General features: G+C 34.1%; 1 protein-coding gene and 1 pseudogene across 2 annotated transcripts in view; both read right to left on the bottom strand.

Annotated features, from left to right (window-relative positions):
• Window positions 1-5,565: 5,565 nt before the first annotated feature.
• OLFM3 (olfactomedin 3) overlaps window positions 5,566-15,701 on the bottom strand; it is a 195,017-nt gene continuing 184,881 nt past the window's right edge. For both annotated transcript variants that reach the window (XM_045980322.1, XM_045980332.1), the window contains exons 5-6: window positions 9,806-9,912; window positions 5,566-8,699 (exon numbers count right to left, since the gene is read on the bottom strand). In XM_045980322.1, coding sequence (XP_045836278.1) covers window positions 8,022-8,699; window positions 9,806-9,912 — 785 coding nt within the window. In that variant the 3' untranslated portion in view covers window positions 5,566-8,021. The remainder of the gene's footprint in view (window positions 8,700-9,805; window positions 9,913-15,701) is intronic.
• LOC123926462 lies at window positions 15,072-15,504 on the bottom strand (annotated as a pseudogene).

Raw genomic sequence — 15,701 nt, 5'->3', positions numbered from 1 at the left:
AACCTCAAACTGTAAAAGGCAGCTTTTGAAAACTGTTGATAGAGCCTCCTGCTTTCATTTATAGAAACCAAGACATATAGTTAAAGGTAACTTCAGAACTAATATTCTGCCTTTGCAAAACTTGCTTGCAGTAGATGAATAACCCATCTTCACTCTTGCTACTTATAAGGCATTACAAGTTGCATTTACTTAGACTCACGGGCAAATGAATGACCATCAGATTTCTTATTGGTGCGTCCTTTGAAAACACAGGATAAGGAAGGAGAAGGTAACAGGTGAAGAGGGGAGGGATGGCTCCTTGACTTTCTCCTGGCCTAGTAGCACATGCCATTTTGAGAAAACCCTGTGTGCCAAAGATGAAGTAAATTCCTAAGAGAAGTCTTTACTTACAGGAGAAATAAAGGCAAAATAAGAAATAAGAAACTGAGTGGGTGAAAATTAAATATTTTTTCCTTTTTAGAAATGAGTGTGAAGAGGAGAAATAAGGCAAATATCTATGGTGGCCCTTTTAAGGTATTTTGTCCTGTAATAGAATTCTGTATCATGGAGAGAAAAGTCACCTAAGACCAAGTTAAGCCATTTTTATCTTCTTGACACTTCCTGTATTTAAAATCTTACTTTAGTAAGAGATAGGAATTTATTTCCAATAAAATAAATTTGGAAAAGTTAATTTCTTATGATGTTCTAAGAATGGAACAAAGTTTTTCATGTTTTTAGATATGAGAAGATACTCCATCTTATACTTCTTTGGTTAATACCATTTACTGTGGAATTATTCTGTGTTAGAAACTGCCAGGATATATAAGGAAAATAATTAACTGCTCCTACTCTTGGGAAATCCATACTAACTTGGAGGAAACAAATAATGTGAGGTGATAATTTTAGTAATACAAGATTAATACTTTAAGAACACACAAGAATGACTTTTTTATAGACCTCTGAAATAAGATAATGTTTTAGCGAAGTCTGAATGATGAATAGGAATTTAATGAAAGAGAGTAAGATGTCAGACTTGAATGTGGATTACGAAGGAAGGTATAAAATTTACCCTTCAGTCTGACTTGCAAAATGAGGGATTGCTTGGGTCAGGGAGCATTTCATAAAGCCATGGCTGGTGGAAGTGTCCCTTGGCCAAAGCAAAAGGTAAAACTGATTACATACGAGAAATCAGAGGTCAGTATTCAAAAGAAGCTTCTCCGAACAGGCCACCCCATTCTGAGTATAGAAATGGAGATGAGAGAGTTGGTTGAAGAGAGTTAGAAAACACTGAGTGAACCGAACAAACTGGAGGTAATTGTTGAGAACAAACATCTGAAATAGGCATTGATTCAGATTTTAGATATGCTTAAATTTTGTCATATTTTATTTGTCATGTGAATCTCATACTGTAAGGGAAGGTGCATTTAAAGAGCCAAAGATGTGGTGGGCAGGAAGGCCGAGTATGGGATGATATTTCTGTTAACTGAGGTGAGAAGGAAAAGCGGTGGGGGTTGGGGGGCAGGTGAGGGAAAGAGACATGCTTTGGTCTGGAACATATTAAGTACCATGGAATATCTATGTAGAAATATAAACATTGAAACATAAATGTTCTGTTTTCTTATTAAGGATAAAAATGTTTGCCCTCCCTTTTCCACAGAACTGTTCCATACATGGAAGAATAGAAATGACACAGCCTTGAAAAATCGAAAGCAATGTACAATGGAAAGAGTTCTTTTGGTTATGTTCAGTGCACATATTCTAAGGAAGAATGGCAAGAAAAGCTAATCACAAATTAATTATGCATTTTAGCCACTTTGCTGGGCCAAACTTTACCTGAAGGCTAAGAATATCATTTATATAAAAACTCATTACTCATATAAAGACATATTCCATTTTTTTTTCAATGCATACTGCATATTCCAAGAGTAGTTTCTAATGGAGTTTAATAAAGACACTGGAGGAGAGAGAACAAAAATACTTCTTTTTATTATTTTTGGTTCACATTAAAGTAGAAGCTAATGAATGTCTTCTCAAGGTCTTTGGTTGGGAGGGGGAAGAAAACATCACTGACAGAAGCTGCTTCACTGCTTTACTCACCATCACTTTATAAACTTGACTGGAGGATTTTTTTTTTTAATAAAAATCTTTTGGGGCACCTGGGTGGCTCAGTGGGTTAAAGCCTTTGCCTTCGGCTCAGGTCATGATCCCAGGGTCCTGGGATGGAGCCCCACATCGGGCTCTCTGCTCCACAGGGAGCCTGCTTCCTCCTCTCTCTCTGCCTGCCTCTCTGCCTAGTTGTGATTTCTCTCTGTCAAATAAATAAAATATAAAAAAAAAAAAATCTTTTTATTTTCTGTAGCTGTAGATTGCATACATATCAATTACAATAACTTCTCAAGCAAGACAACTGGTATAACCTTTCGTTTTTGGCTGTTTCTGTGTTGCCACTGTTGCTAATTTCAGAAGAGGAGTTTGCTGTTCAATTTGAGGAAGCATACAAGTCTGCTCAATTTCAGTCAGATTCTAATGAGGCTGTCAAAAGGCTGTACTAGAATTATAAAAAATGTTCTCGAGTTTCAGGTAGTTATAGGAGCCTTAAAATAGAGAGTCTGGGTCACGGAATCTGATAAGAAGATGCCCTACAGACTGGATCACAGAAAAATAATTAGATTTGAACAAAATATTAAGTCCCTTTAAAAGTTTTATAGAGAACAACTTAATCTTGAGTTCTTCTGAGGAAAAAAAATTACCAATAATATTAGGGTGTCGTTTTTTTTCCTTTCTGAAGCAAGTTGAAATTTTTGGATTGCAAGACAGAGGACAGACATTCAGTGCTTATCATAAAGATGTTTAGTAAATTTGTGATTAAATTAGGTTGCGTTGACATGGTGGTGATCTTTTGGGTCATGGTTCTTTGGGAATGTGATGAAAGCTGTGAATTCTCTACATGAAAGAATGTACAACCACATATATACACTAAGTTTAGCACATATTTTCAGGGTTCAGCCATACCATAAGTATATCCTTAAACTCCAAGTTAAAAAAATAACTTCTGCAATAGAGACATATTAAGAAATGTTTGGTCCATGGATTTCTAGGAACATAAAGGAAGATGTTAAATTTTGTACGGGAATTTGTGACATTCCATTCTTCGACTGAATTTGCCATGGCAGGCTGCTTCTAAGAGAAATCACTCTTTACTGTTCCCTCTTATACATCATTTCCTACCCCAACCCTGCCCCTAGCAAACATTCACTCACTTTTAATGACTTAAAGTATTTATTTCCTTCACAACAATTAGTACAATCATAACTTTTTTCCTTTATATATATATATATTTCAGCCTGTTCTTACTAAAATGTAAGCACGTGAAGAAGACCTTATCTGTTACAGCTCTATCCTTAGCATCTAGAGATTGTCTAGATACATAGTTTTGCTCAGGGCTTTTTTTTTCAAATAAATGAATAAATAATGCAATATTACCTAGTTGGAAAGCCCATAAACTACGTATTGGTAACATATATGAGTTCATGAAGTTAAGAGTGATACAGACAAAAAGCTTAGCTGGATATGTATTACCAAGTTCAATATGATAATTCTATAACATGCTTAAATTTGAAATGGCTAATGTTTCTTTTAGTCAGCTCATTTTTTGAAGTCTTTTCAAGGCCTTTGTCATATAATATTTATTTTCCGGAAATGTCTGCTGAAAATATGGTATTTCCAGGTCTGATTATGGTAGGGAATGATATATTATGGCGAAGTTTTGGTTATTTATTTATTTATTTTTAGAATATGGGTGTGAGCTCTTCTAGGCAGACTATACCATTGGTAAGGATGCAATCCAAATACAGCCATATTTGTGTGTATGGTATCAGCAAATGTCTTGTAGCACTAAGGTATTCCTGAGAACTTCTCCTTATTTACCACATTGCTTCACATCTCTAATTAGGAATAATGTTTTAAGGTGGTTATAGTTATGACAGGTACTAAATATTCTTGGTAACGTACAGTGTTAAGTCCTTATATCATTTTCAGGACATGTTTAGTGATAATTACACTTGTAAAACTTACTTGGCAACAATGAAATGAGCTTTAAAGGGTAACCAGTTTGACATTTTGGAATCAAAGCAGAATCTAAACAGGATTAAATTATTCTAAGTCTAATGGAATAGTTCAACCAAAAGGCAAAAGCTGTATAAAATAATTTTAAGATGTGAATCTGATAAATCAGCTTGGTAAAGTCAGTTTGGGAGGTTTTCATTTGGATTGGTTAAAAGGGTAGAACAGTTTTCTATTAAAGATATTGTCATCAGTTGGATTCATTATTTCATAGAAAAATAGCTAGAAGATTTTGAAGTTGCTTTTCCTTCCACCAACTAATGTTTTCATTGTATTTTTTTCTAATATAAGTTAAATTCAAAACAATATATTTTACAAAGCCCCAGACCTTCTCTGAGGAGTCACTGATTATGAAAAATTATTACCTAAGAGATTAATTTATGCTAAACTTAGTTAATTTTAGAACCAGAAACCATTCCATGATCTTGATTTCAGTATGGATATAGTCTACTGAACTGAGTGATATTTAGTGCCTCTGGGACTCTCTAGAAATCAGTGTCTCTAGCTATAAGCAGTCAGAGATTAAGATTAGATTTAAGATTAAGATTGTGTCATCCTATAACAGCTAATTTTAATTTAATTCTCCCTGCTTTTAGTGCAAGGTAGACCACTTTATAGTAGTTCTGTGGTCCATTTATCATGTGGTGATAGAGAAGGCAAAGTAAAATTTGTCTGTAAATGCCCTTTCTTTTATAGTGTCATAGGAACTCAAAGTGTTTGTAAAGGATATAATTCCTGGTCAAATCAGCAAGTTGCCATTTTTCAATTCTTTTTTCAAAAGTGTCTGATATATTTCTAGAAGGCTTAGCTTTTAGAAATTCTGCGATATCTATTTTTTCATATTCGCTCTAACTCGAAGAGATAGTTTTAATTTTGCTATCAGTTGCATTCAGACTTAGCATTTGGAGAAATGATGTGGTAATCCTGAGTGCTAAGGAGACCAGTAGGGTTTTCTTTCTTTTTTTTTTTTTTTTTTTTTGGAAATATACTCTTTAAGGAGAATAAAGCTAAAGGACTATTATATGTAAAACTTACCTTAGTAGGAAAATAACTTTTACTTTTAGGAGAACAGAAGAACAGTTTTGTATAGTTACATTTAAAAAATAATTCTTCTGGGTGAAAAATTTATACTTGTACGTTTGGTAGTGATTTTAAAGACCATTTTCTTATTAGGATTAAATTGTTTCTGAAGAAAAGATTTCATTAGAAAGAGTAATATGGATTATAAAGATGAAATGACTCTGAGTATGGTGATAAAAACCAGAGATTCTGAATTTATGGTAAATTTTATCTAATTACTTATAATGTTATATTTAGGCATATCATTATTTTCTCTTCTCTTTTATCCTACATATTGGTAATACACTGAAACACTATAATTTTATGAACTAAATAGATATATGTGTAGATAGTAAGTATTGTGATTCAAAGGCCACAAATAAAAAGGTCACACAAACACAATCAGACCATGATCATGTTATTATTTGAATGACATAGAAGTTTGTTAACAATCTGGTTAATTCAGAAAATACCAGTTGCACAGTTCATTTAAGATTAAGCTTGGATTTCTTTACTGATAGGATTATGTAAATGATTTTAAAGTAGTAAATTATTTCCCTCATAAAGTTTATTTCAGAGTTAAAAAAAAACAGTGATTAGAGTAAGTTCTTATTTCAGGCACAAAACTGATAATAATTTATTAAGAAGAATGAGAATGCTTTTAAACTGTAAATATTTAATGCAAATCACATTTTTAAATTCATGTTACCCCCACTTCTATGACAATAATAAAATCTGTGCGTGCCCTAGCAGCACATACACTAGAAATTGGATGTGGTGATGATACCTTACATAGAAAACAATAAAGTGCTTTACAAGCTGCACATCTCACAAAAAATCTGTGATCATCCAGGTTTTGAATGTATGTGATACTATATTACATCATTTTTTAAAAAAACAAGTAATGAAGACCCAGATATCCATCAGAGGCCATCTACTTAAAAATTCATTCATTTTTTAAATTGACTTTCTTTCTTCATACAAACTCTTGATATACAAAGTATTGGCTGATTATTTTTGTGGTGTGTGTACAATGACAAGTGAATCCCCTAAATTTTCTAACTCTCAAAAGCAGAGGAGAACTTATATAAACATTTTAAAAGAGAAGACAACATTGCAAAAGGACCCAGAGTGTTCACTAAGTCATGCTAACTTTTTGTAGGCAAAAAGTAAAGAAACCGTTGTTAAACTTGAACAATCTCAAGATTGAGTTATTTAATTCTATGACTTTGACAGTGAGATATTTGAGAATCATGTTTTACTTGTGACATTTGAAATGAATTACTTAAGTGTTAGCATTTCTTTACACAATGCTCTATCTGAATTATTATATCCTTACTTTACAAAGGAAATTATTATTATGTATGTGTGAAACTAAACATTTACCACAATTTAAGTTATACATTATTTGTTATAGAATATACTTTTTAAATTGTAAAACCAACCCACACTCTAGTTTCTGGAAAACTGCCTTAGGTAAGTATTTTTAACATATGGAAAGGACATCCAAACTCAATGACATGTTTGATAAATATTGATTATACGTTTTTGAGATTATTAACATAAAATATTATTAAAACTTTCTTTTTTGGTTGCATTATTTCTGCACACATTATGAATCAGGGTAACAAGGGGTTGCCCTCCCATCTTGTTTTCTGAATTGTTTTTTTGCACATTTAAACTGCACAGACAGCTCCCAAGTCTACCCATCATTTTCTTTTGCACTCACATTGCCAGTAACTCTCCAGGGCTCATAATGTAAATCTAGATGACCTCACAGAAATTTTCTTTTTAAGAGTTTCTATATGTGCTTCATGTACTTTCAGAGTCCTGACACAAGTAATTAATTATTGCAACTTGTGTGTAAAATTTAAGTTAAAACACTAATATACTTATTTATGAAGAACAAAATTTGGTTGGTTGTATAATAAATGAGTAAAGTCAACTCAAATCCAAAATTTTCTGACTCAGTTACTTCTTTGCAAGCAACAATATGGGTTGCTTTCAATGAAGTGAATGGAGTAATTCATCTGTAGTTAGTTTTAGCATTCAGTGTTAGTGATCCAATAAACTTGGGGTAAAAGAAATATTCTCTGTAAGGGATTTAGTTTGATTTTTCTTCCTGATTATAAATTTAAATAAAGGGATAAGCCGAGAACATATTTCCTCCTGACCACACTTGAAAATTGGCCCATAGTAATTACTGAGATTAAACTTCAGTGTATTTTATAAAAAATATTACTTACTTTCACAGAAGTGAAGAGATACAATTGCACAATGGTGGTTACAATGGTAGAAATACATATTGCCAATAAAATGTTAGCAAGAGATTTAAAAATGACTGTACAGCACCGCATCAGAGAATTCTATAACAGCAAAATGAGTAATATATTTTCCCTATAAATAAAATCCTTAAGTCTTTTTTAGAAATAAATGGGAGGAAAGTGCTTTTTTTCCCCTAATTCCTACCAAAATATTTCCTGATGTAGAGCAAAAGACAGTAAAAAAAATGACAGAATTAAAAAAAAAGACATTCATGCATTTAAGCCATCATTAGTCTCTGACTCTAATATAAGGCAGATCATTAACCTTTTGCAAAACTATAACTTTAGCCACTTAAGCTCTTTTTAGTGCTTTTCACGACAAGGACATGATAGGCCCCGTAAATTTAGGAGTTAAGATGTGTTTCCAACAGGTCAATTTAGACAGGCTTGGCTGATTTTTGACAAACCAACTTTATAACAAAAAAAAATGCTTTGGAGAAATGATGAGAAGTTACAATAAAGGGAAAACAGAAGGGGGTTCTATAGAGTTTATCACAAATGACACGGTTTCAATCAATGAAAACAAATTACATTTGCTTATGTGTCATCCTCAGTCTTAATGATGTGGAAAAGGGTGACATTGAATAGGACCTGGTGACCATTGTTCCAGGCATAAAGAGCTCTATCTCTTGCGTTGTAGTCAAGCATGGATATGTGAAAGTATTGGTTATGAAAGGGAATGTCCGTGTACTCATATGTGGAGGTTTTGGTGGAATATGAGTAATACACCTTGGCTCCTGTTAAGTGGGAATTGGTGACATATAGTGTCCCACAAATCATGAAAGATTCCCCTGCACTTCTCTTGGGGTAGCCAGTGCTCCAGCTCTTCATCACCTCCAAGGTGTCTTGGTTAAGTTGGCTGATAACTATATTGCCGGCATTTTGGTTCGTTGCATACACAGCCCACAGCCCGATCTCATCAGCCATTAGGTCGATGTCCGAGAAGCCACCCCATGTGTAGGGGTAAACGTTGTGAAATCCAGCATACTCGAGGCTTCGTTGGGCAAGCACTTGCCCCATATCAAAGCTGTATTTGATGATGATGTTACTCTGATACTTGTTAAAATAGAGCGAGCCATTGTAGACAACATGGTTGGTTCCTGCCCATTTGAAAGGGAGGTTGTATGTCCGTGATTCAGCCCCACTGACGAAGTCTGCCATTGATTTGTACTCACGAACAATTTTATTGTTGGTATAACTGTCCATGTACCAGACCTGAGGAAAAGGGAAAAAAAAAATAGAGGAGTGACTAAATTCTGTACTTGTCTGAGATTTCCAAAATAAAGACAGTGAGAGTCAGCACATTTTAATACCTCCATTCTCAGGATCTGGAAGCCACTTATTATTTTACTGCTGACCTCCTGCAATGTGATAGCACAAAAATTGTGGCATTTTCTATGTGTAAAGCAAACAACTGAATTCACTGCCTTGAAGTTGATTTGCTTTCTGTTCTTTTTATTATTTATTTGTTTCTCTGGCCATTCAGTGCATATCATCAAGTGAACTAAACATGTATCAATGCAAATCACATCACTTTGTTCAGTTGAAGGATCAGTGCAATCAGTGATAACAGCAAAAAAATACTACCTTCAGCAACTATATTCTTTTGCTCTGAAAAATATATGGTCCAATTTTACTCATTTATTTCTCCTTTATGGATACCATAGAAACTTACAGTAACGCTTGTTAATTGGATCACCTTATAAGTACAGCTGCTTTTTAGTGTAACCATTTTATTAATTTAGCTACTAATCTCATTTGCACGTAACCCTTGAGAATCTTAATGTGAACTGAATTTTGTTATAGACCATAAATAGCGGTATGGTAAGTTTCCAGTATATTGATTTACATAATGCAGACATTGCCAACTTAGGAAAATATACTCCAAACGTTTCAGTACTATTTACTTTAAAATTACCTCTAGATTCCAGGGATATTTCAGCTTGTTAGTGAATCGGTTGCTCTTGAGTTTTTCACTTACTTAGTGTTATTTTTTTTTTCCTCACACTAAGGGGCAGGTTTTAGAAGGAGTGTATAGAGATTTTTGTGTACTTGTAATTAGCTCTTTATTAGCATAAAACAAGACTAAAACGAATAAAAATTGAACTAGCTTTACTGTTGAATTAGAAGATGGAATATTTTACTAAATAAGTAAACTAAATAAGGTTGCTGTAGATATGTTCATATTATCAAACTGAGAATTCTTGGCAAACAACGCTTCAAGTTGAAACTAATATTCCTAAAGAAAATAAATCATTCGATAGACATAAAGTGCAAATAAAGTATGATTCTAAGCAAAGGTGTTTGTGGAAGCAACATACTCTATTGTTTTTTTCAGATGCTAAAGGGTCTGTCATCCAAGCGCCAAATCGGGTTCCAGATGTCTTGACTGTAATTGGGCCTGTGATTTTCATCAATTTGCCACATGCTGGAATCAGAGAAACATAAACATGTTGGGTGAACATGACCAATGATTGCAACACACATATTTATACCAAAGTCAAACTCCTACCATACTCAAGAGCAAAGAAAGGGATCCTGAAATAAAGCAAATCCGTGAGATTAATATCACATATTCTGAATGAATGATTATTCATATTGGGTGCTGTGCTTTTAACTGTAACTTGAACCACGAGTCGCTGCTTTTTCAATGCTCTAAATCCAAAGAATAGAGGAGTTTTAAAATGGGAAATGGTTTGTACAGTCTGGAAAGAAATAGTGAGGGAAGTCATTATCATTATACCGAGTTAGCAGCTGCTTCATTTAAGTAAAGAGGTCAGAAAAATTACACAAATTGACCATGGGCCTGTTTACTTGATCACCAGCTCTCCTACCTTTCCCTCTCCCTTATGGCTTGAGACTTTGCACAACGTATACAAGCCAGAAAGAACTCTATAAGCTGATTTTAAGTATTGGTGAATGAGCAGCTCCTGTGAAAGATATCTTTATAGAAGATAGCAATAAAAATTCAACCGAGATCTACCTGAAAGAGTTAGAATTTTGAAGGGCAAAAGACTTGTGCAGGTAGCAGGGCCCCGTACAGCAGCCATTGAAGGTGCAAACAAAAAAATTCCAAAAAACTTAAGCCCTCAAGACCTTGTAGATACATGCAGCAAAAGATGTAGAGTATCAGTCAATGCAGTACCTGTTGAAAAATTAATGACTTTCTTGAAAAATTGTAATATTCTTATCACCATAGCTGTAGGATCTTAGGAAAACCTCAGACTTTATAAATGCCCAAACCTAAGCCAAACAGAAACCCAGGCATTTTCTAAGACATTAAACAGCAAAAATGAAAAGTGACTTATACACTCTGTGAAAGGCAATATGAGTGCCTATAAATGTTGACCTTTAGTCTATAAAAAGGAATACCTTCTCCATTTATACCCCATAGTCTCCCTTGCTTTTTTTTTTTTTTTTTTCTTAATATGTTTTGGTTCTGTTTGTTCAGTGTTTCTTCCATTTTCTGCCTATCCTTAGAACTTAAAAATTTCCAATTAGTTCCTATTCCCATGTATTTGGAAGATAAAGAACATATCCTCAAAGCAGATCAAGGACATTACTAACTGTAGTTTGAAGCTTTTTTTGACTCCTTTTTCTCTATATGAGTTCCTTATAAGAATAATTTGTAACTGGTAAAATAATAAGCTGTTCAGTTAGGAAGATGATGGATGATAATGTTATATTTTCTACTATTATTTCTGTGATAACTACAAATTTAGTAATCTCTAGCACTTCATGAAACCTGAATGGAATACATTTTTTTCTCCTTTTGTGAAAGAAATTGGATATGATGGCTTTTTTATATATGTTAAATAAATGAATTACTTTATAAGTTCCTCATACCTAATAAACTAAGCAAATAATTAAAGAGACTTTATGGCATTATCTGTATTGAATAGCAAAACATTGGCCTAAACCTGTTTAGAATATATCAACTCAACTTGGTATAAATATATGAACAATATGTGGGTAAGTAGTATCAGTTTGAACTAGGCAAAAGCAAATACATTCTGAATGAATCTCATTGAGTATATTCTTTGCAATAAGTGAAAGTAATATGATCCTTAATGATGTCCTACATAAATATTTCTAAGTCCATAGATGATAAGTGCAAGAAAATGTCTAGAAAATTAAAATAAATAGGAAGATATCCCATCCCCTGAAAAATACCACAGAACATGTTTTTCCCCCTTAAGCATGAATAATAAATTTTTTTGTTAAAATACAAATAACAAAATGAGGTAAAATATGAAAAGTAACTCTGGCTTAATATGGTGGACTAATAACATGTGTTTATCTTCTTTTTTCCTAAGATCTAATTAAAATGATAGCAAAGGAGTAAAACGTGGGTGGAAAAGCCTGAAGCAAAGAGAGTGGTATGAGAATCTTTAGTAGAGAAGAAAGTTTAAATGATTTCTAGAAGGCAGAAGGTGGTAGAGTGGTAATTAAAGATGTAGGATAAGACAAGATGCATCAGCGTGTCTAAGCAGGAAAGGCAGTTGTGAGGAGGAAGCTGCCCTACTTTGAAGAAGAGAAGGGCTCAGAAACAGTTACTGTAAGGATGTTGGGTGAGATACAGGGCATTGAAAACATGCCTGAAAAGCAGTCAATCCTGTCTTCATCTCTAGATCCAGGACCCCAGGAGGCAGCTTTAAAAAAAAATCTACAAATCGGTGTTAAATACTTGAAAAGGATTAGGGCAATTAATGTAGGCATCAGAGCTCCAGAACAAAGGCTCCAGCATTGACATTGGTGGTCTCCTGCCTTTCTCACTATGGAATAAAGTGGCAAACCCTACCTAAACACACAGTTTTCCAAGCAGATACATTGTTCAGATCTTTAAGAATGAAGGAGTAGCCAAGGATTAGCGTGTGTTTTCTAAATGCTTACAATGAGAATGACTAAAGTGAAAGTGCAGAGAAAACAGATCCCATAAGAAGAGAGAGAATACAGAGCAGAAGAGAAACGAAGATACTAAGATCTGTAGAGAGTTTTGTATATTACAGACCATTCACTGTAAAAGGAAAACGCAAAAGAGCTACAAGACGTTAAAAATATGATTACATTTTAAAAAATAGGAACTATTCCAAAAACTAAAACAAAAAGACCTAAAATAGGGAAAATAAAGATGCATGTAGTAGGATCAACTTAGAAGCTTTTCCATCTGAAGAGTAAGTTTCTATAATGAAAGGAGGGGAAAAGAGTAAATTTTCAAATAAATTCTATAGGGTATTTCCCAGTTACAAAACCTAAATACAGGTATCGTGTACCCTTCAGAAGTCTGTGTTACCCTGAGCGGCGAGAGTTGCCCCACCAAGCTCCTTTCCTGGAAACCATACTCAGAATCTCAGCACTGAGCTGCCGTAGCTTTGAACTGTGACTATGAGCACCGGTGCTTTGTGTGGAGTTATTTCGTGCATCCGTCTTCAAGATGTGTCCTAAGGTATCAGGAAAGCCTGAAGGAGGTTATCTTTTGGGTCTGAAAATGCTCAAGAAATTTTCCATACAAAGTAATGCTTCTGCTTTAATTTGCGCCGTTTCGGCTTCTGAAAGTTTTTGTTAAGAATGCTCTACTATCTTATCATGAGGGAAAACTGTGTTCATACTAAAAGGGCATGACATAATGAATGAAAAAAGATTTAGTCTTAGAAAATTACGGTGAAAGTTTTAGAAGATGAATAATAAAGAGAAGAAAATGGAACTTTTCAGAGAAAGAATGTGAGATGGTCACATGCAAACAGATAAGAATTAGACTGGCACTGGGCTTATCAATACTGGATTCTGGAAGACAATAATCAGTGATTTCATATTTAGGGAGAAAAATCAGAGGAAGCTGTACTAGGGATATTGTCTCTCATGTAAACTTTCCAAAGTTTACCTACAGTTTACTTTTTCTTAAGAAGTTACCTGACCATATGTTGAGCAAAATAAACAGTAAACCAAGACAGGAGAAGACATGAAATCAGGAAAACAGTAACTTCTTGTCCTAGAATGACAGCTGTGCAGTAGACCTTGAGAGCAGTTGAGAAGAGAGCAAAGTGAAGTCAATTATTGAAGTACAAGAATTAAAGGAAAATTCATTTGAACTTAATTCTAGAAATTTTGCCTTTTGAATGGCACAGATGATAGGAAGTTGGACTCAGAGAAAAGGACTACAGCAGAGTCCCCCGCTTAGCTCCTCATATGAAAACAGTCATGTATGACTTATATAATCAGCCCATAAACTAGTTGTAGAATATTTGACAGATATTTCATCTACTCTGTGATTACAGAAACAACAAAATGTTTCGAACCATGATAACATGGAAGACTAGGTAAAGTCCACATGATGAAAGAATTAAAAATTAAGAGAGGAGATGAAAGAAAGATGGAGGTGTAACTGACATCATACTTAAAAAGTCTGGTGTGAAGATAGGGCGTGAAGGGAGCTTTCCTATAGTTGATGAAAAAATAATAAAGACTTAAATCTGAGGTGTGAAGTTACAACATTGGTAAGGGTTGAACTGTGAATAGTCATAAAACTGTATTATGATGAGACAAAGAAGTGCCGTGCCTTTGGCTAAGTGACTTAGGTCCGCATTTTGTTTTAGCAGAAAGTCAGTAAACAATGTCCAAAACTGATTACCCCCCAAAAAAGTAGAAAAATAAGTATATTATTAGAGATACAGATTTAACCATCTGAAACCCTAAAATTAAACTTAAACGTGGTTGCCTCAGGAAAGGAGACTTCCTTTTTATTTTAAGTCCTTTTTATTCCAAGTGTATAATTTTTTAGTTATGTGCATATAATATTTAAATTATAATTTTATTTTTTAAAAGATTATTTATTTGTCAGAGAGAGAGAGTAAGAGAACAAGAGAGTGTATGAGCAGGGGGAGCGCAGGCAGAGGGAGAAGCAGGCTCCCAACTGAGCAAGGAGCCTGATGCGGGACTCAGTCCCAGGACCCTGGGATCATGACCCAAGCCAAAGGCAGATGCCTAACCAACCGAGCCACCCAGGTGTCTCTAAATTATTATTTTAAAAGCCAAAATCGCTATAAAAACTTGTTTAAAAAGCAAAAATTGCATTTGTGTATTGCTTATGGAAAGGTTTTTAAATGCCATGCTTCCTTGCAAGTCTAGGAAGTAGGTGGAAATTAAAGATTGAAATAGTCTCCAGAAATGAAAGCTGTGAGTATTCTGAATTTTAATTTGGTCCTGTAAGGACTAGATTGAAATTATCTTCTTTAAACTTCCACCTCTGTCTTACAGTTGACATGACAATCTCTTTCCCTTTAAGTTTTTCAACCTTAAAAAAAATTAGAATCCTTACTATGAATTACGTTTACCAGTTATTTCATAGAGATGTTAAGAAAAGCTAATATGTGATTACATTTGTTGGTGCACGTGTAGGAGCTATACTAAGAGATATTATGCATATGATTCAAGTAGAAATGCTGTATATTTTTAAATTTTCAAAATTGTGACTATGACCTAGGAAAAAGTATGCCCCACTTTGCATAGGAAGAAAAGTTAGCCTAAAATTTCTTGAAAAATACCTTATCTTTATTTTTTAACAGTTTTTATTGAAAGTTGCATATAACATTATTCTTGCATCTTCTCAATTGTTTCTTCCTTATATTTGCCCTTTTTTACTTGGTGCAATTTGGCTTTTTATTCAAGTATCTTTTGTGGTTTTTATCCAATTTTAATTTGGTGATAACCATTTTGCTAGGGTAGATGTCCACACGGGGAGCTGGGCCATTTGCCTTCTCCCACTTTACTCATTGAGTGTCAATGACAACCTCTTTTGTCCTGTAAACCTGGGCTACTTTGCAAATTTGCTGACCTTTGTAGTGTCCTCACCCAACCTGCACTTTATCATCTTTTCGTGTGTGCATACATTGAACGTTGAACTTCTGTCTGAGATTTTGGAAAGAAAAGAAGACATACTCTTCCTGTAGATGTGAGAAGGTGCGTAAAAATGCCTTTTACAGTTCTTGCTCTAGTCAGAAGTCACAGAGGGACTGAATTTCATTTTGGCCACTGGCCAATTTCAGCGATGACCACAAAAGGAAAGAGTGAAACATACCTTTTAACGATGAATGAACTTTTGAAAAAAAGACACCTGGCATCTCAGAAGTCAGTTAAAACTAATTCTGGATTTAGATCAATATAAGGTCTCAATATGAAACATAAACATAATGGAATGTTCATTTCCATAACACTTTATAT

Source organism: Meles meles, chromosome 1 (genome assembly GCF_922984935.1).
Source record: "Meles meles chromosome 1, mMelMel3.1 paternal haplotype, whole genome shotgun sequence".
NCBI classification, from domain to species: Eukaryota; Metazoa; Chordata; class Mammalia; order Carnivora; family Mustelidae; genus Meles; species Meles meles.
This window is presented reverse-complemented; position numbering and strand designations above follow the sequence as displayed.